Source organism: Mustela nivalis (assembly GCF_964662115.1).
Source record: "Mustela nivalis genome assembly, chromosome: 1".
NCBI lineage: Eukaryota > Metazoa > Chordata > Mammalia > Carnivora > Mustelidae > Mustela > Mustela nivalis.
Window position 1 is genome coordinate 121,418,587 of NC_139020.1, and position 18,846 is coordinate 121,437,432.

The following is an 18,846-nucleotide window of genomic DNA, read 5'->3' on the forward strand; positions in this document are numbered from 1 at the left end:
TTTGGTTCTTGATTATTAATTAGTCTAATGTTTTGAAGCATAGACTTTATAACTTGAGCCTATAACTTTTTTTTCAAGATTTATTTATTTATTTTTTAGAGAAAGCAAGGGAGGGGGTACAGACGGAAAGGCAGATTCCCAGCTGAGTGAAGAGGCTGATGTGGGACTCCATCCCGGGACCCTGAGTTTACTTACTACCCGAGTTTACTTACTTACTATCAAAAGTTAGGACACCTAACCGACTGAGCCACCCATGCGCTCCTATACCATTTTGCACAGTTTACTTTATAACAATAATAATTTCTAAATTTCCATTTCTAGGATGACATGCAGATAAGAGTGTTCAATTATAATACTCTGGAGAGAGTTCATATGTTTGAAGCACACTCAGACTACATTCGCTGTATTGCTGTTCATCCAACACAGCCTTTCATTCTGACTAGCAGTGGTAAGAGATGACTCCTTTTGGTCATGTGCATCTCTTTCAGTAATTCATTTTCATTCAGTGAGACTTGCAATTCTTTTACTGCTGTTACATGTGGAGTTCTAATTCTGAGCAGCCTTTAAACTATTTAAGTCCATTACCGTGCTATCAGTGCTGCTTGCTTTTGTATTTAATGAAATATCAACTCTACTTAGGATTTGTGTAGCAATTGTTCCAGTTTCTGTCAGGAAGGTCCTGAAGGTCTAGATGATTAAACATCTGCTAAACAGAAAGCTAATTTACATGCTGGTGGGTGAGTTTTTGCCAGATTGCTACATACCCTCATCACTTTTTTCTTTATATTCAGGCTAGTTTGCTCTGTGGCATTATATCTAGAACAGTGAACTTTTGGAGGGTAATTAAAACAAGTTGTACTGATTTGGTAATAGCTCTTTGAAACATTTTTAAGTTAAAATTGAGAAGTAATTCAAAGCTTTTTTCTTTCATCATTCTTATAAGAGAAATGCTTATTCCCTAGTCACTGCCATCATTATTCAGTCATACTTAGATTCTAATCAAACTTGTGTTACTCTTCTGTCATTCTGTAAAGCCCACTTGAGTCTTAAAATTTTTCATGAAATTTTTGTATTTACTAGTAGTAATTTCTCTATCTTATCTCACCTCTTCTGTAGGGAATTAAGTTTATTCTTAGGATAAATAAGGATTTTGAAAAATCTGTTCAATTCTGATTCTATTTCTTTAAGCCTGGGAATGTATGATTTCTCTTAGATTTGCTGCCTTAAAAGGCACAAAGACTGCATCTTAGTTCTAAATGAAAGAAATATAAATGGCAACTAACTTGAGACTTTCTTTTGGCCTAGATGACATGCTTATTAAGCTCTGGGACTGGGATAAAAAATGGTCCTGCTCACAAGTGTTTGAAGGACACACCCATTATGTTATGCAGATTGTGATCAATCCTAAAGATAACAATCAGTTTGCCAGTGCGTCTTTGGACAGGACCATCAAGGTAGGGTGCCTGCTCTTTGTATCCATTATGTTGGTGAAATGTAGTTGTTTGAGATATTTTACTACTGGCTGCCCATGAAATTTATTCCTGCTTAGAAGTTTCTCTTAAAAGCTCATATTGAAATCAAAATAGGACTTGTGGTAACTTGATGCTCTTAACAGGAGGAGTGTTTTTCTGTGTCAAAGCAATATATTCTAAGACTTTTAAACTACTGCAAACCCAGAATAAGAAAGATGCTAGTATGGCCTCTTCTATTTCCTCTCCTTTTTGTGTATTTCCTCTATTTCCTGTTTCCTTTTAGTGTATTCATTGTTGACATCTGCTGATTATTAATCTGTTTTACATTAAAATTTCCTCTGCCTCCATTCTCTTTTCCTTACTGCATTTCTCTGTACTACTGCCAGGTATCTTTCTAAAACATGGATTTCACCTTTCTATTCCCAGTGTAAGAGTAAAGTTCCACTACCTTACTGTTGAATATGAGGGTTTCCAAGACTAGCCACAGCTAATATTATATCTCCTATAATCCTGGTCTATCCACCATTCTCCAGAAATGCCACGAATGTACATAGACCCTCATTCAACTGTTACCTCTGCTTGCAATGCTCTTTATTCTCCCTTTTTTACTTTTTTTCTCCTCTGGAAAACTACTCATCTTTCAAGGCTCAGCACAATTACTTACTCTGAGAAGCTCTCTTCAGACATCCATTTCACCTCTAGACAGAGCCAATCATGCTCATCCCATTCCTTTCATTCCTTTTTGTCTTTATTATGCCCTTCATTTTGAGCGATAACTAATATGTCTCCAGAAATCTTTATCCCCCAAAATGTTGATCTTTGGGCAGGAACTGGGTGTCACCCCCACTCCCTCAAACAGACACTCGGTAGCAAGTAACACAGTGCTTTGCTTTTACTAAACGCTTAATACTTGTTGCATGAGTGGTAGTCATACTCCCTTTTCCATTACACTATTTAAAATGTCTCTATATGCATACGTTTAAAATGCTATATTGCACTTTCACTTACGTGTGTATGCTTACATCTATATAACATTCCTTTAACTTACATAAAATGTTATGTTATTTGTCTGATAATTGAGTATTAAATGATATCTGTCTAAATATCTTAGGGTTTTGACCTTACTTTTTTTTTTCCCTTTTGCTGGATTGTCCTTGCTTTTGACATAGGTTGAAAACTTAGAAATTAGTTTCGAACTTTCTTCACTAAAAGGTGTATCTTGAGAACATAAATTGTTTTATCTTTGGCTCAAGTAAAGTTTGTTGCATACAGTCAGTGGTAAACATTTGTTTATGCATCTTTATACTTCCCACAGAGCCTCCTTTGTAGGAGGCACTCAATAATTATTTGTAAAGATAAATAATACTAGTGCTATGGTAATGTTTGACTACTTTTCCATACTTTAAATGTTTTGTTATGTGGTCATTTTCTCTTTTTAATATACCTTACTAAATTCACTTTCATTATCTTTATATTAAAATTCTCATGAAAGCATTTCTTACTGTTCTTTAGACTGTAACCTGTGGATCACTGGGATGTCTATTAAAAATCTAGATTCCTGGGGAACTATAGGGATAAAGAGAAATCTCTAGAGATAAAGCCTGGAAATTGGCATTTTTGGAGAATACTATAGTTATTCTGCCCCCTAGAAAGTCAAGTAAGTGAGAAAGAACAGAAATAAATGGTTGAAAGAAATGTACATTCTTTAGTTTTCCTGTCCTGGGCTTTGGCACTTTATATAATATGTCAGAAGTGTGATGGAGCTGCCTTCTGAAAAGCAAGGCCCCTTATTGACTGGCAGATGCTGTTGCTCTTTAAAGGTGTGGCAGTTGGGTTCTTCCTCACCAAACTTCACTCTGGAGGGACATGAGAAAGGTGTGAATTGCATCGATTACTACAGTGGTGGCGACAAACCATACCTCATTTCAGGTGCAGATGACCGTCTTGTTAAAATATGGGACTATCAGGTACAATTTCTTCATAATCTTACTTTATCATATGTTAGACATGGATTTCACTGTTTGTTACAAGACAGTTAAGACTTGGGTTATTGAACTCTGTTCAGAGCATAATAACTTAAGTCTTCAGTATTTGCCTCTAAACAGTAGTCTTAGAGTTCTCCGTAACAATGAAAGAAATGCCTATTGAGATTTTAAAATAAAACACCATTATGTTTATTTTTTACTTAATAGTAGAAATTAGAAATTTAAATATTTCAACTAAAATGAAGTTACTACACCCTCTAGTATCCTCACTGGTAGACTTCTGTCCATATTTGAAAACTAGCAGATAAATGAATAATACCATGACGCCATGTTACAGATGTTTTGCCACATAGACTTTGTAAACCTAGTTATCACTTCTTGTTACTATGCTTTTTATCTCTCAGAGACATATTGAATTTCTGTTTTGTTTCTCACATCAAAATTTCCATGAACAGTTACTAAAATGAGGCCTAGAAAGTCACTGTTACTTAGAACCTTATTCAGATTTGTGTTTAAGTACAGGATAAAATTATTAAAGATACTATTTTAGATCTTTGGGAGAGAAAATATTCATATGAAAACCAGATCGTTTGAGGTGTTTGTGTTTTTTTCTTTAAATATGATAGTTAAAATTCTATTTTCCTGTGTTGTCAAGGAATTAGAGAAATTATGTAGGTAAGATAATTGTGTTTCAGAATTTCTGTATCAGAAATTATTTAGATTAAAATAACAGCTCTCATTTTTATGTATCTGCAAACTGGAAAAATTAAGGATGAGTTACTTGTTTTTCACTAAAAATATTTTCTGTGTCTTGATTACAGAATAAGACATGTGTACAGACACTGGAGGGACATGCCCAAAATGTGTCTTGTGCCAGTTTTCATCCTGAGTTGCCAATCATCATCACAGGGTCAGAAGATGGTAAGTTCAAAATGTATCTTTATTCCTGTACTTGTAATTACTAAGTAGTTATTTAAGTCAGATAGTGCCTTGCATTGTAATTGGAGGTTTCTGAGAATTTTGCTCTTTTTATTAGATAGGATATTTGTGCTGTAACAGAGCAAAGGGCCATTGTTATCTTCTTCTTCATCATCATTTTTTTTTTTTTTTAAGATTTTATTTATTTATTTGACAGAGAGAGATCACAAGCAGGCAGAGAGAGAGAGAAGGAAGCAGGCTCCCCAATGAGCAGAGAGCCTGATGCGGGACTCGGTCCCAGGACCCTGAGATCATGACCTGAGCCGAAGGCAGCGGCTTAACCCACTGAGCCACCCAGGCGCCCCCCCACCTTTTTTTTTGAAGATTTTATTTATTTATTGGACAGACAGAGATCACAAGTAGACAGAGAGGCAGGCAGAGAGAGGAGGAAGCAGGCTCCGCGCTGAGCAGAGAGCCTGATGTGGCGCTCGATCCCAGAACCCTGGGATCATGACTTGAGCCGAAGGCAGAGACTTTAACCCACTGAGCCATCCAGGCGCCCCCTTCATCATCATTCTAATGCATTTTGACTAGTACTTAAATAAGAGAACCCAGAAGTCCTAGAGAAAAACTGTGAAAAAACCAGTCAGTGGTTTGGAGTCCAAAAACCTGGGGTCATATTCAGGTGCTGCCACTTCATGCATATGTGGTTTGGGCAGATTATGAAATGGGAACAGACATATCCACCTCATAGGATTATAGTGAAAAGAAAAGATCATGTATGTAAAGCACCTGCAGGTTCATAGTAGTTACCGTGCTGAGAAAATTCATTATTTTACATGGAAAATCACAGTTCTTGGTTTCTTACAATTTTCTGTTAATTTATGTTGCTTCCTAAAATTACCTATATAGACTATAGATCAAAAAATTAAGCTGCCAGGAAACTAATTAAAAAAAGACTTCCCTTTGGTCAGTTCACCTGACACAGTTCATCGTTAGATATTCATTAGAAGGAAATATTCACATTGTTCTCTTTAGGAACTGTGCGTATTTGGCATTCAAGCACGTATCGCCTTGAGAGCACGTTGAATTATGGAATGGAGAGGGTGTGGTGTGTGGCCAGTCTGAGAGGGTCCAACAATGTCGCTTTGGGCTATGATGAAGGGAGCATTATTGTTAAGGTAATCTCTAATTATACTCTTTCTGAACAAAATGAACACAGTGGAAGCAGTTTTCCTTATGTTTTAGTACAGTCATCTTCTAAGTTACCAGTTTTATTAAACTGGCTCTTCTTTCATTAAGCACAAGAGATTAAGCACTGGATTAAAGTGGAAGAAGGAACCCTCTGTTAAATGAAAATAGAAAATGTTTATTTTGTGGTTTTATATGGTTTCTTTTATTGCTAAAAGCCATTTGTCATTCTTCCAGCTTGGTCGGGAGGAACCTGCCATGTCCATGGATGCCAATGGAAAGATAATTTGGGCCAAGCATTCAGAAGTACAGCAGGCCAACCTAAAAGCAATGGGAGATGCTGAAATTAAAGATGGAGAAAGACTGCCACTAGCCGTCAAGGATATGGGCAGTTGTGAAATATATCCCCAGACTATTCAACATAATCCTAATGGGCGGTAAGCCATCACCAGAATCTGTCCTAGGCTTCTGAGTATGTTAGAGCAGAGCTTGCGTATCCACAGCATATACCACCCTACACTGTGGTGGGCATTCCTCATGAGCTTTTGCCCTGGAATCCTCAATAGAGCTGCCGACATACCAGTCAGTTGAGTTGGCATGCAAGGTGAAAGCATATTTGCCTTTCTGGCTTTGTCCCACTGTACAACTTTGAACAGTTAAATAGTTTTTCTATTTATTCATTTTAAATGTGCTGGGTTTGTATTCTTGTGCTGCTTTGAGGGCAGGTATCATGTCTTATCCTGAGACAGTAGGTGCTCTAAATACTTGCTAATTAACTTAAGAAGAGGTGACTCTTAAGTATTTGTCTTTTGAAAACATTAGGGGATTGATAATAATTCTGCTTCTTATCTATAATTTGAACCATCATTTTTGTTTCTTAAGATTTAGAAAGCACCAAACATCTTGAGTTTCAAGCATGAGTTTAAACCTGTGCATCTTTAAAAGTTACTTTACAGTAGATCTGGGCATCTTACAATTCTGTTCTGAGTATCGAAAAAGACAAGCTTTGTAAACCAAGTATATGACTTGTTTAGTAAATGATATCCATAGTTACTTGTAATATAATTTCCTTAGGAAGATTAAGAATGCATTGTATATTTTTTCCCTTAATATCATAAAACTTTTCTTTTTTTTTGCATCTTACATTGGTAGTCCAACAGCAACCAGTACAATTTTTTTTAAAGGTTTTAATTATTTATTTGACACAGAGAGAGGGAGAGAGCACAAGCAGGGGGAGAGGCAGGCAAAGGGAGAGGAAGAAGCAGGTTCCCTGCTGAGCAAGGAGCCCAGTGCAGGATCCCAGAACCTTGGGATTATGACCTGAGCCGAAGGCAGATGCTTAACCAACTGAGCCACCCAGGCACCCCAGAGTAGCACCTTCTTATGTCTTCTTATGGTAAAAATGTAATATATTTATATTTATGTATATAAATATAATGTATTTGTATGTATAACATATAATATATTTATATATATTTGTATAAATATAATAAATATACCTTCTTACGGTATAAATGCAGTGAGCAAAATGCTAGGCATTTTGATTCTCAATAAATATCAGTTGAGGGGCGCCTGGGTGGCTCAGTCAGTTAAGTGTTCGACTCTTGATTTTGGCTTAGGTCATGATCTCAGTGTTGTGAGACGGAGCCCCACACTGGGCTCCAGGGTGGTTATAGAGTCTGCTTAAGAATCTCTCACTGCCCCTCCCCCCCCTTGAAAATCAGTTGAATTATTAGAATCTTGGCCCTTGTGCATCTCCAGCCATTCTTATCTTCCTGTCCCACGTATCCTTTGTTTATAAGAGAGGGCCACTGCAATAAGATTTTCAGCAAAACCCTATCTTTATGTTTTTGGAATTGTTGTGTAGAATACTTATGTCTAGATCTGTATTTGAAGAAATGTATAACTTTAAAAGATACTAGATTCAGTTATAACAGTCAACTAAAGTGGCATTTGTTATTAGAAGTATTTTATTATGAAGATGAGCATTGTTTCATAACTTCCACATGTTATTGATCCTACTTCTCTCCCTGGCTTCCATAATTTCCAGGTTTGTTGTGGTGTGTGGTGATGGTGAATATATCATCTACACAGCAATGGCATTGAGAAACAAAAGCTTTGGGTCTGCCCAGGAGTTTGCATGGGCCCATGATTCTTCAGAGTAAGTTTTGGTTTGTGCTCTCCAGCTAGCCCCGACTGCATGCAGATAGGTGATCTGTGTGCAGCTGTATGAAACATGTTCCAAAGGCTCAGTGTTGGCTGTGCTTCTTTGTGTTCAAGAACAGTTCTCAACAGTGCTGCCTTTGCCCTTTCTGTATTCATTATTCAGCAAGCTCACTCAGGCTCATCTAATAATCCATTAAATTGGGGGCCCAGCACCCATTTCCTTGATGGAACCCTTGACAGGGCCTGGTGCTTATAGATGGGCTCAAGACAAAGGAGGCTCTCCCTTTGCCCTGGAGTCCTGAGGTATTGCTAGGTCCTGAGCTAGTTGCGAGACAGTGTAGTCTGATGTCATCTCGATGAGAACTTCATTGAATCTTTTTTAAAACTCATTTTCTGTGATGTTATCCAACCCCCATTATTAAATTCTGTCTAAATTTTGAGTATTCACAAAATATTCTTATTAAAAACAGGAAAAATCATTTAACTCTGAATTATCATACCAGGTGCTAATTAATTATCATTATTTGTACTAGATACTCGTTACCGAGTGGTTCCTTTTGATTCCTTTTTGGTGCATATAATAAATATTAGGGCTTTGGTTTTTTTCTGACCATACAACTGAATTACATCTTCCGTTTTCTTAGTTTTGTTTTCTCCATATATTGTATTGCCCCTGCCCTCAACAGTGAGAAACCTGAGCCTCAGTTTTGCATATAAGGTGCATGTTTTTAAGTTTTTTAACAGTAAGATATACTGAGGTAAGAATTTGTTTTGATCTTTTCATAGATTTCCTAAATACATTCATACATGCACTGTTCCAAATACTAAAATGTACTTTGATATCATCTTAAAAAAATTACAGTTCATGGATTGCCTCACCACTCTTAACATACCTCTCTGTTTTGATAATTTGCTTTTTTTTTTCCTCTTAATCTTTATCTAGCTAAGGCCCTTTCAGCATCTTTCCTGTCTTGATAGGAACACTCATCAGATCACTTCCTTAAATACTCTTGATTATCCAGCAACAGCCACAGTCCCTTTTTTCAAGAGGCCTGAATATACACAATGTTCTAAATAGTTGCCAGAAATGGCTGAGCCGCTTGTTAAAGTTTTTATCTTTAAGTCATCTTTATTGAGTTGTAATTTATACAAAATTAAATGCACTACTTTAAATGTATGTTTCAGTGAAATTTGGCAGATAGATACAGTCTGTAACCACCAGCACAATAAAGACATAGAACATTTCTGTCATCCCTGGAAAATCCCCTTAACAGTCTTTTCCCTGGCCCCAAACACTGATTTGCTTTTTGTCACCATGTGGATTAGATTTGTCCTTAGAGTTTAATATAAAGGGAGTCCTACAGTATCCACTCTTGTGTCTGGCTTTTTTTGCTTAGCATAATATTTTTGAGATTCATCCATATTGTTGCATAAATCAGTAACTGGTCCCCTGTTCTGCAGAGTAATATTCCATTGTATGAATATATCATAGTTGGTTTAATCACTCACTTTTTGAGGGATGGTGGGTCTTTTTCAGTTTCTGAAATAGTTGTAAACCCTAATAATGTGTGTAATAGTGTCAAACCCATAATTCATTACTCAGATATATTTGAAAATATTTCTAACATTTTATGGAAGTATGGTTTGGTATATAATATGCCATGTTTTCCTTCCTTCCCGCCAGATACGCAATAAGAGAGAGCAACAGTGTTGTAAAGATATTTAAGAACTTTAAGGAAAAAAAATCATTTAAACCAGATTTTGGAGCAGAAAGTGAGTGCTATTTATTTATGACACAATATTAGAAGCTTTTCAATGGCTCAGAAACATCTAAACCAAAATCCTTTTTCCTTTTAGGTATCTATGGAGGCTTCTTACTGGGAGTCAGATCCGTAAATGGCTTAGCTTTCTATGACTGGGACAATACCGAACTCATACGCAGAATTGAAATTCAGCCCAAACACGTGAGTTTTCCCCTCCATTGTTACTTCTGGAGTGTGCACCTTTGTGAGGAACTGTCGGTCCCTGAGGCAAATAAGTGTCTTTGTACCCAGCTGTCCTGGTTCCATTTGTGTTGGACACAGTACCATTTACTTTAAGATTGCTTAGAAAATCAGAATTGTATATGAATGAGGCAGTAGACATTGGGTATTTTGAAAAGCACCAAAGGTTATACAAATGTTATACAAATATATTCATATTTTATTTTATTTTTTAAAAGATTTTATTTATTTATTTGAGAGAGAATGAGTGAGAGAGAGCATGAGAGAGGGGGTCAGAGGAAGAAGCAGACTGCCTAAGGAGCTGGGAGTCTGATGCGGGGCTTGATCCTGGAAGTCCAGGATCATGACCTGAGCCGAAGGCAGTTACTCAACCAACTGAGCCACCCAGGCGCCCCTGTTATTCATATTTTAAATGGCATTTGACAGAATATAAAAAGTATACTTTCAAGACAGGAAGTCAGGGAGCTCTTGACTTGGAAAGGCTTAGGAGCCCCATACCATTCAGAAAGCTTTTTCGGGCTTTACCTGATGATGGCTGTTGAAACTTCAGATAAATGCCTCTAGTGACAGAGCTTTCTACCTTTGGAACTGCCTGCTTCTTTGACCACTTTTCATTGTCACAAAATTCTTTGGAGACAAATCTACCTCCCTAGCGTCCTGGTTGTGTCTTTTACAGCATGCAGTCTGAGTGGGGACTAGGGCCCCACAGGGCAAAAATTGGTTACTGAGTGTAAAGAAAATTCACTCTTTACCTATAAAGCATATTTATATGTATGTATATATGTGTATGTGCTATGTATGTATAAGCATATATGTAATATCCATGGTATTAAAACTTTATAGGTGAGGTGAGGAAAAAAAATGTCTAAAAAGGTTACTGGGTGTGTGGGTGGGGATGATAATGAAAATAAAAAAGGCTGAAAAACACTTTTCTAGAGCAATAGGGACTAGGCTACTGCTGCTAAATTATAGCACGTTCAGTGTCTACTGACAGCTTTCCTTCCTGTTTTCCTTGAGTCTTTCCATTTCTAGGCTAAAGAGTGAGGCACTGCCCTGTCCACCCTCCAAATAAATACAAATATATACGTACATATGTGTGTAAATGTATATCTATATATACACTGTATGTACTACATAAAATTGTTAAATGCATACTTACTACCCTAATATAAGAAGACAAGTCTTGTTAGAAACAAAGTGTACGCAGTTTGTCATACCGCTTAGAAATCCCAAACTGTTTTGTTTGCCATGTTGTAGATTTTCTGGTCTGACTCTGGAGAGCTTGTTTGTATTGCCACTGAGGAGTCATTTTTTATCCTGAAGTATCTGTCGGAAAAAGTCTTGGCTGCACAGGAAACACATGAGGGAGTTACTGAAGATGGCATTGAAGATGCCTTTGAGGTAATTGACCAACACAATTTTAGCTTTGTTTTTACTGATTTATATTCATATAATAGAACTTCACTGATTTTAATATTTTATTAAGTTAGGTTTGGAGAAAGTAACATTTAACTAATTACAGTGAAATGCAAAAATTAAAGTCTTATCTGAAAGATCAGAGTTTGAAAGTATGTATGTTTAAAAGAAATTTGTACTTTGATTTTAGGAAGTTTTTAGATTCCTTTGGTATCTTTTAGTAAGGAAATTAGAAGGTGCTTTGGTCTTAAGACAGTTTACCCAGAGTGATTTAAATGAGCTCTCAAATGGTTAAGTTAAATCATCTGTTGTGGAGATGGTCCTGGAAGATTTTATGAAATACTTCTCCAGTTTCATGTGTGTGAGTTTAGATCACCACTTTCTGGATCACAGCTCTGATGCAGCAGTGAGAATCTACATTACAAATATACTCAGCCAGGAAATCTGTTTTTTACATGGAGAAAGAAGATAGAAATTCCAAGGAAATATTTTCTTTCTTAAAGTAGGCTCTTACGTTGTATTCCTTATTCTACCTTATCACCCCCAGTCATACTCAGTTTTTGTTATTGACAGGATTTCTAATACTTGTAAGTTCATAATAGACTATTTTTTCTTTGCAGGTTCTTGGTGAGATTCAGGAAATTGTGAAAACAGGGCTGTGGGTAGGCGATTGCTTCATTTACACAAGTTCTGTGAACAGATTAAATTATTATGTTGGAGGAGAAATAGTCACCATTGCCCACTTGGATAGGTAACTGAGTATTGTTTTGCTTTTGTCTCAAGCATCCTAAACTTAGAATTATGCTTTTTAAACAAAATCTGTTGCTGGCTTGTAGCAGCAATAGCCTTGATTTTTCATTGTATAGTTTTAGTACGTTCGCTGTTGTTGATCAGAACTGTTTCAATCAAAGTGAGATTTTGAGCAAGAGGCAGGTTTTTTATGTGTGTGTCAGAGAGAGAGAGAGTGTGTGTGTGTGTTTACCTACTGATGTGGGCCTACTCCTAAATTAATTTCTGTTTCTGTTATAGGACAATGTATCTCCTGGGCTATATTCCTAAAGACAACAGGCTTTATCTGGGAGATAAAGAACTGAACATTGTTAGCTATTCTCTGCTGGTTTCAGTGCTGGAATACCAGACAGCTGTCATGAGAAGGGACTTCAGCATGGCTGATAAGGTTCTGCCTACCATTCCAAAAGAACAGAGGACCAGAGTTGCACACTTTCTAGAAAAGCAGGTAAGAGTTTTTTGGTTTGTTTTCTTTTTGGGTGTTTTTTTTTTTTTTTCCTCCTAAACCTATTGAAAAGAATGTTAGTATAGATTTGAAAACTGTTTCTTTATTGCCACTTAATGGCAGTGGAATTTCTCCTGTAAACTTAAGTTACTTACTAGCCTCTTCTTTGTCCTTTCTTAATGCCCCAGTAACTTCTTTTAATTTTTATTTTTTTAATTTTATTATTTACTTATTGAGAGAGAGAGGAGACAGAGAGAATGCACACACATAGGGAGGGAGAAGGAGAAGGAGAGAGAGAATCCTAAGCAAACTCTTCACTAAGGCAGAGCCTGATGCAGAGCTCAATCTCACATCCCTGAGACCATGATCTGAGCCAGATGCTCAACTGACTGAGCCACCCAGTGCCGTAACTCTTAGTGCCTTCTTTAAATGTTTAAAGCAAAAAAAAAAAAGAAAGAAAGAAAGAAAGAAAAATGTTTAAAAGTGATTATCAGTCTTCTCTTTCTGGAGACTTCTTTTTTTTTTTTTTAAAAAAAAAGATTTTATTTATTTATTTGACAGAGATCACAAGTAGGCAGAGAGGAGGAAGCAGGCTCCCTGCCAAGCAGAGAGCCCCTTGTGGGGCTCGATCCCAGGAGTCTGGGATCATGACCTGAGCCGAAGGCAGGGCTTTAACCCATTGAGCCACCCAGGCGCCCGTTCTGGAGACTTCTTTTCCATTTTATCAATATTTTAATTTCCATCGTATATTTTCCCTCTCTATGCTAGCAAGCCTTTTTTTCTTTTTTCTTTTCTTTTTACTATGGTAAAATATACATTGCATAAAGTTTACCACCACTGATACGCCCCTTTCTGAATGGAATGTTTTTAAATCAAATTTGTATGTGCACAAAGTGTAAAGTTCTGCAGAACTTAAGAAAAACAACCGCACTTCTTTTCCTTTCTCACACCTGCTTCCTAGAGGTAATCATTTTTATTCTTTTGGTTGATTCTCTTGGTGTTGATTTCTACATCTCTAAATAAAAGCCAGTTTTGATGACTCTATGGAATGTGGAAGACCGTTTTAGATTTTCTGTCCCCTGGAGTGCATGCTAATGAATAAACTGGACATAAGACGAACAGTGAAGTCTAGGTAATAGTACCCTATCCATGTCAGGACCTGCAAGCAAAATGTCTGCTGAATGACCTACAGATCAGGGAAAGTTGGAAGAAAGCTTTCACATTTGACTTGCTTTTCTTTGAGGGACTGGACTAGATAATCTCTAAGCCCAGTTTATTGAGTAGATTAGGAACAGCTAGGTCTATACCACTGTGCCTTTCTTTTTTTGAAATGGCTCTTGTTCACTCAACTTTCCAAAATCCTTTTCTTTTTGACATTGGTTTGCTTTTGCATTGTTGATTTTGCTAGTTTCATTTTTTTTTCTCTTTTAATTTTACTAGTTTTACATCAGTTTGTTCAGCATCAGTTACCTCCTGCTGCTTAGAAAACAGAGCACTGTGGAACTGAATTTTGTCTGTTGGTTGGTTCTTACCAATTAATTTAGTGAGTGACTCCTTAATTTTTCTGTCTTCTCATTAGAGTATTTTGTTACCTATTAGTTTTGTTTAGGCAGTGAGGCTATGTGTCAGCAGGGTAGTCTTAGTTTGAGAGAGATAAATAAATGGATGATTTGCTGTGTACGCATACCAGATATATATGCATACAGAGTGCACACACACTTACATCTGTTCTCTGTTTAGGGCTTCAAGCAGCAAGCTCTCACAGTATCCACAGATCCAGAGCATCGCTTTGAACTTGCTCTTCAGCTCGGAGAACTGAACATTGCATACCAGTTAGCAGTAGAAGCAGAGGTATGTAATAAGTCAGGATTTTTCATAACTAATGTAAAGATTAGGAGGTACTTCTTCGTGTTTAGTGTAAGTTTTCATTGAAATTCTCGGACATGCAAATTAGTAACTCTCTTTGGTGAGATTATTGCCATTCTTTGATCATTTAAAAATGCATTTTGTTAGTCTTTACATAAATTAAATGTTTCTATTGGGGATATATTCTTAGTATCTTATTTAAGAAAAAGTGTTTTCAATAGTTTATATGAGATCTGTTTTGTAAGATAAGAAATAAGATACAAGATACAGTAGTCTGAGAACTCTTTTAAAGAGTATAGACAAAGCAGTAATTTGCCAGTATCCCAAACTTTTGAGAGAGTTGTTGGTTTTAAATAAAGATTTTAATATTTTGACATAATTCAGTGACATTTTAATAAACTATTATCTATTGAGGGCCCACCAGCTCTGGTTTAAGGCTAGCATTTATTGGTAAATTCATTTCAGATGTGCTAAATAAATTTTAGCTATGTTAAGATCATCCAAATTTGTAGCATTTGATTTTTGAGAAGCTACAAGTGACAGATGATATTGTTGAATATTTAAGGATATAAAAACAATCTTCTCCTCTTTCAAAAAAGGGTATTAAATCACTCATTAAAATAACCGCAATCTAATTACCTTAAAACTCCAATTAGATAGTATTACTTTTAGTTTTACCGTGTAATTACAAAATAAAAATATAATGGGTTGATGATTATTCATGCATCATTAAAATTGATTTGTGTTTGAATTAATTTTGTATACACGAATAACTTCCATTTTCTCATTATACATTTTGTCATTCCATTCTTATTTTGATTGATAGAACTAACTTAATAGGCACAGCTCAGTATATGTATGAAATATCTCCCATTGTCAGCATAGTAATACTCAGGTTACAAAAGAGTGTTGATGTTGAAAATTCAAATGTTTATTTCCGTAGATGTTTTAACTTGTAAACTCTTTCTTACAGTCAGAACAAAAGTGGAAACAACTTGCCGAACTTGCCATCAGTAAATGTCAGTTTGGCCTTGCCCAGGAGTGCCTGCACCACGCACAGGATTACGGGGGTCTGCTGCTCTTGGCCACTGCCTCTGGAAATGCTAGTATGGTGAACAAACTAGCAGAGGGTGCAGAGAGAGATGGAAAGAATAACGTGGCATTCATGAGCTACTTTTTACAGGGCAAGTAAGTATTTTACCCAAGACCTAAGAGAGACGGTAATTTAAAACACTAATTTCTGCACTGACTTTGAGGGTGCTTTAGAGAGGAAGAATGAACCTGGAAAGAGAATGGAGAGAGTTCTGGCCTTGCTTCTGGCTAGTGGGGGCAGTCAGAGGACAGTGCTACCTTGGTGGCATTCGCCTTCAATAAGGGATGCTTTTCACATATTTGATCTAAATTGAGCAAAATGAGCTGTTTAGGGAGGGTATGGACTGAGAGAAATGTTAAACCACTTTCTCAAAGCCTTGCCTCTCCCGGGCTGAGCCATTTTATTTCACCATGGCAGGAAGCTATTCTCCTGCTTCCATAGTACCCAGGTGGCAGTAGCTTTACCCTAATTGGATAGTTCTGACCTGTGCATGGCAAGAATAAAGGGGGTTGAGGATGATGTCAGGTGCTTCTAGAATTGCGTCTAATTGTAAAGTGTAAAAAGGTCATATACTTCTGAAAGTCTAGCGGTTAGTGCAAATCAAATCATCTCAGCATTAGTTGACCATATTAAGAAATCAAACACAAAAGTGTTTAATCCTTGCTCTAGTGACTTTTCTAAACCTCACACTTTATTATAAAAACTTGGTGCACCCCAATGTGTATCATAATAGATGTATTTATAAATTTGTATACTTGTAGGAATAGGCCCATAATTTAAAAGCCAAAAAGTGTCCTGAAAATAGTTCCTTAAAACTTATCTGATGGCAAAACCTGAACTCTGAAGTACTATTATTAGTTGCTTTTATGCCACTCGTTTTTTAGCACATCCAGTATGCATGTGTTATTACAGAATATTAACGTTTATGACTTTTATTTGATGCTGAGGAGGTGTGCTCACTTCAGCAGCACATTTACTAGAATTGATACTGAGGATGTTAGGTAATATGTAGTATATGTACTATATTACCTTTCTAAAACCCAAAGCCCTGTGTTTTTTTTTTCGCCAAAACCCTGTGAATTCTAAAGCACATTATATACTTTATCAAACTTAGAAAAAAAAATTAAAAAAGAAACAAATTAAGAAAACAGACACCAGGACATTTTCTGGCTGGGCAGCACTGGATTGTCCAGCACAGCTCACATTGGAGAATTGCCCTCGTTGACCCCACCTGTAAAACTAAGTTTCTGCTCCTGAAAGCCTTTAAAATGTGCTTGTCTAAGCTGCCTTAGCTGGTCTTAAAATGCCCCGTTAGCTTCTTCTTAGGAGTTGTTTAAAGTAAGTTATCAGGAGATTGAAAATGGTCACAAACCTGCTCTGTCCTTCATGCTTATGGAGTACAGTGAGGACGTAAACACCCTGGTGATGACAAGTAAATGGCTCAGTGACAGAAACGAGGTGTATGTGTGGAAGCTGGGGAAAGCATACTCACCTTGCATTGCTTAATCTGCATTTCTTTGTCTATTCTTGGTAATAGTGCCTCTCCTTTTGAATCTTTAGGCTTGATGCTTGCCTGGAACTCTTGATTAGAACTGGCCGACTGCCAGAAGCTGCCTTCCTGGCCCGGACTTACTTACCCAGTCAGGTTTCAAGGTACAGACTTTTAGTTTTAGGAACAAATGTTTCAGGTAAGAACTAGAGCACACTTACTCAGTCTCTCTCTGGTTCCATAATCTCTACAATAGGGTGGTGAAACTCTGGAGAGAAAACCTCTCAAAAGTCAATCAGAAAGCTGCAGAATCCCTTGCCGATCCAACAGAGTATGAAAACCTTTTTCCTGGATTAAAAGAAGCCTTTGTTGTGGAAGAATGGGTGAAAGAAACACATGCTGATCTGTGGCCAGCCAAGCAATACCCACTTGTCACGGTGAGTCTCCAGGCAGCCAGACCTCATTTATTGTGACTAAAGTGTAGAAGTGCATCACACTTTACATACATTATTGTTGGACTGAGAGCTAATATCTGGGATTTGGGTCAAGTTTAGAGATGAACTGACTTCAGAATATTTCATCATTGCTTTATTCTGATAGCCAAATGAAGAAAGAAATGTTATGGAAGAGGCAAAAGGCTTTCAGCCCTCAAGATCTGCAGCTCACCAGGTCAGTAGACTATTGAATGAGATAATCTGGTTAAGATTTGTTCATTTTAAGTACCTTCTCCCACTTCCTAATCCTAACAGCTTCCCTTGGGGGAAAATTATTTGAACAAATTCCTTCATCTTTGTCTGTGTCTCCACTTGGGCTTTTAGGAACTTGATGGGAAACCACCTTCTCCTACTCCAGTTATTGTGGCCTCTCACACAGCCAACAAAGAAGAAAAGGTACAGACATCATACCCAGATATTCAGGGAAACCCCATGCTCACTCCTCCTTCTCTCCCCATGAATGGTTGCAGGATGGGCAGGCCTCTGCATTTCAAGTGATGTAATCACTTTCAGAGCAGGGGCTTTGCAATGAGAAAATGCCCCTTTTGACTATTGCTTTGGTTCTCTTTGGATCATGAATCAGAGGTAACTTCAAAAGGTTATCAGAGATAACCAAGTGCTGTATGACTCTTTTCTTTGCAGAGTTTACTTGAACTGGAAGTAGACCTGGATAATTTGGAATTAGAAGATATTGACACAACAGACATCAACCTAGATGAAGACATTTTGGATGATTGAGTGTAATGTTTCTTGAGAACCCAACTCATAGATCATTATTATGGACAGGTATTGATTGCCACCTTGACCACCATGCTTTGGACTCTGAGAAATTCCTTAGATTTTTATATGAAAAGGCTGAGTGTGGCTCACTGGGAGCACAGTGCTCTTCTCATCTTAGGAGTGGTTTATGTGCAGCATCTAAATCACTGTTTCCTTGTTAAGTAAAACAAATGTGGGCTTTGATTTTTTTCATACGGTTGTTAGACCATATCTCATAAAATCTTTTGAATTAATGAAAATACTTGAAAGCTTCCTTTCTAAATTAGGAAAATAAACTTCTAGTTTTAGAAGGCTAAGCCAAACTGTACCTCATCTAGAGATCAGCTCACATTCTCCTAACCCTTTTTTTTTGATGTTCCCCATGGCCAAGTCTACATACTTGGGTTTTTATGCCTCACCCCAATTTTGTGTACTTGCTTCTTGAATCAGAATCTGAAACCCAGCTCTTCTAACCTTGTTAAGATGGGCTCTGTTTAAACTACCTGTTTGGTAATACAGAAAGATACAAGTACTTTTTTGGTCTTCAACAGTGTACCTGTCTGATTAGAGAAATTCATAACCAGGCACTCAAATATATTACTCAGTTATCTCCTTTAAGCCTAGGAAAATGAGTGGAGTAACAAGGTTTTCTTTGTATTTCTGTTAGAGGCACTATTAAAAAAAACAATTTTATATAGGGAACTCCCATCATACTTTCAATTTTGACAAACATTCAGCTCAACATTAACAGAGAAAGCAA

At 37.0% G+C, this 18,846-nt stretch overlaps 1 protein-coding gene across 3 annotated transcripts in view; it reads left to right on the forward strand.

The window, feature by feature from the left end:
- The window catches only part of COPB2 (COPI coat complex subunit beta 2), a 460,843-nt gene that overhangs the window by 435,939 nt on the left and 6,058 nt on the right, over positions 1–18,846 (forward strand). For 2 of the 3 annotated variants that reach the window (XM_082740943.1, XM_082740941.1), the window contains exons 4-22: positions 322–448; positions 1,306–1,454; positions 3,293–3,439; positions 4,279–4,378; positions 5,414–5,556; positions 5,804–6,003; positions 7,617–7,727; positions 9,417–9,505; positions 9,590–9,696; positions 10,993–11,136; positions 11,772–11,902; positions 12,181–12,388; positions 14,126–14,236; positions 15,225–15,439; positions 16,905–16,997; positions 17,090–17,270; positions 17,434–17,502; positions 17,652–17,723; positions 17,970–18,346. In XM_082740943.1, the coding sequence (XP_082597069.1) occupies positions 322–448; positions 1,306–1,454; positions 3,293–3,439; positions 4,279–4,378; positions 5,414–5,556; positions 5,804–6,003; positions 7,617–7,727; positions 9,417–9,505; positions 9,590–9,696; positions 10,993–11,136; positions 11,772–11,902; positions 12,181–12,388; positions 14,126–14,236; positions 15,225–15,439; positions 16,905–16,997; positions 17,090–17,270; positions 17,434–17,502; positions 17,652–17,723; positions 17,970–18,065 (2,493 nt within the window). In that variant the 3' untranslated portion in view covers positions 18,066–18,346. Of the gene's footprint in view, positions 1–321; positions 449–1,305; positions 1,455–3,292; positions 3,440–4,278; positions 4,379–5,413; positions 5,557–5,803; positions 6,004–7,616; positions 7,728–9,416; positions 9,506–9,589; positions 9,697–10,992; positions 11,137–11,771; positions 11,903–12,180; positions 12,389–14,125; positions 14,237–15,224; positions 15,440–16,904; positions 16,998–17,089; positions 17,271–17,433; positions 17,503–17,651; positions 17,724–17,969; positions 18,347–18,846 lie in introns of those variants that run through there. The other variant, XM_082740942.1, reaches the window with a different exon arrangement.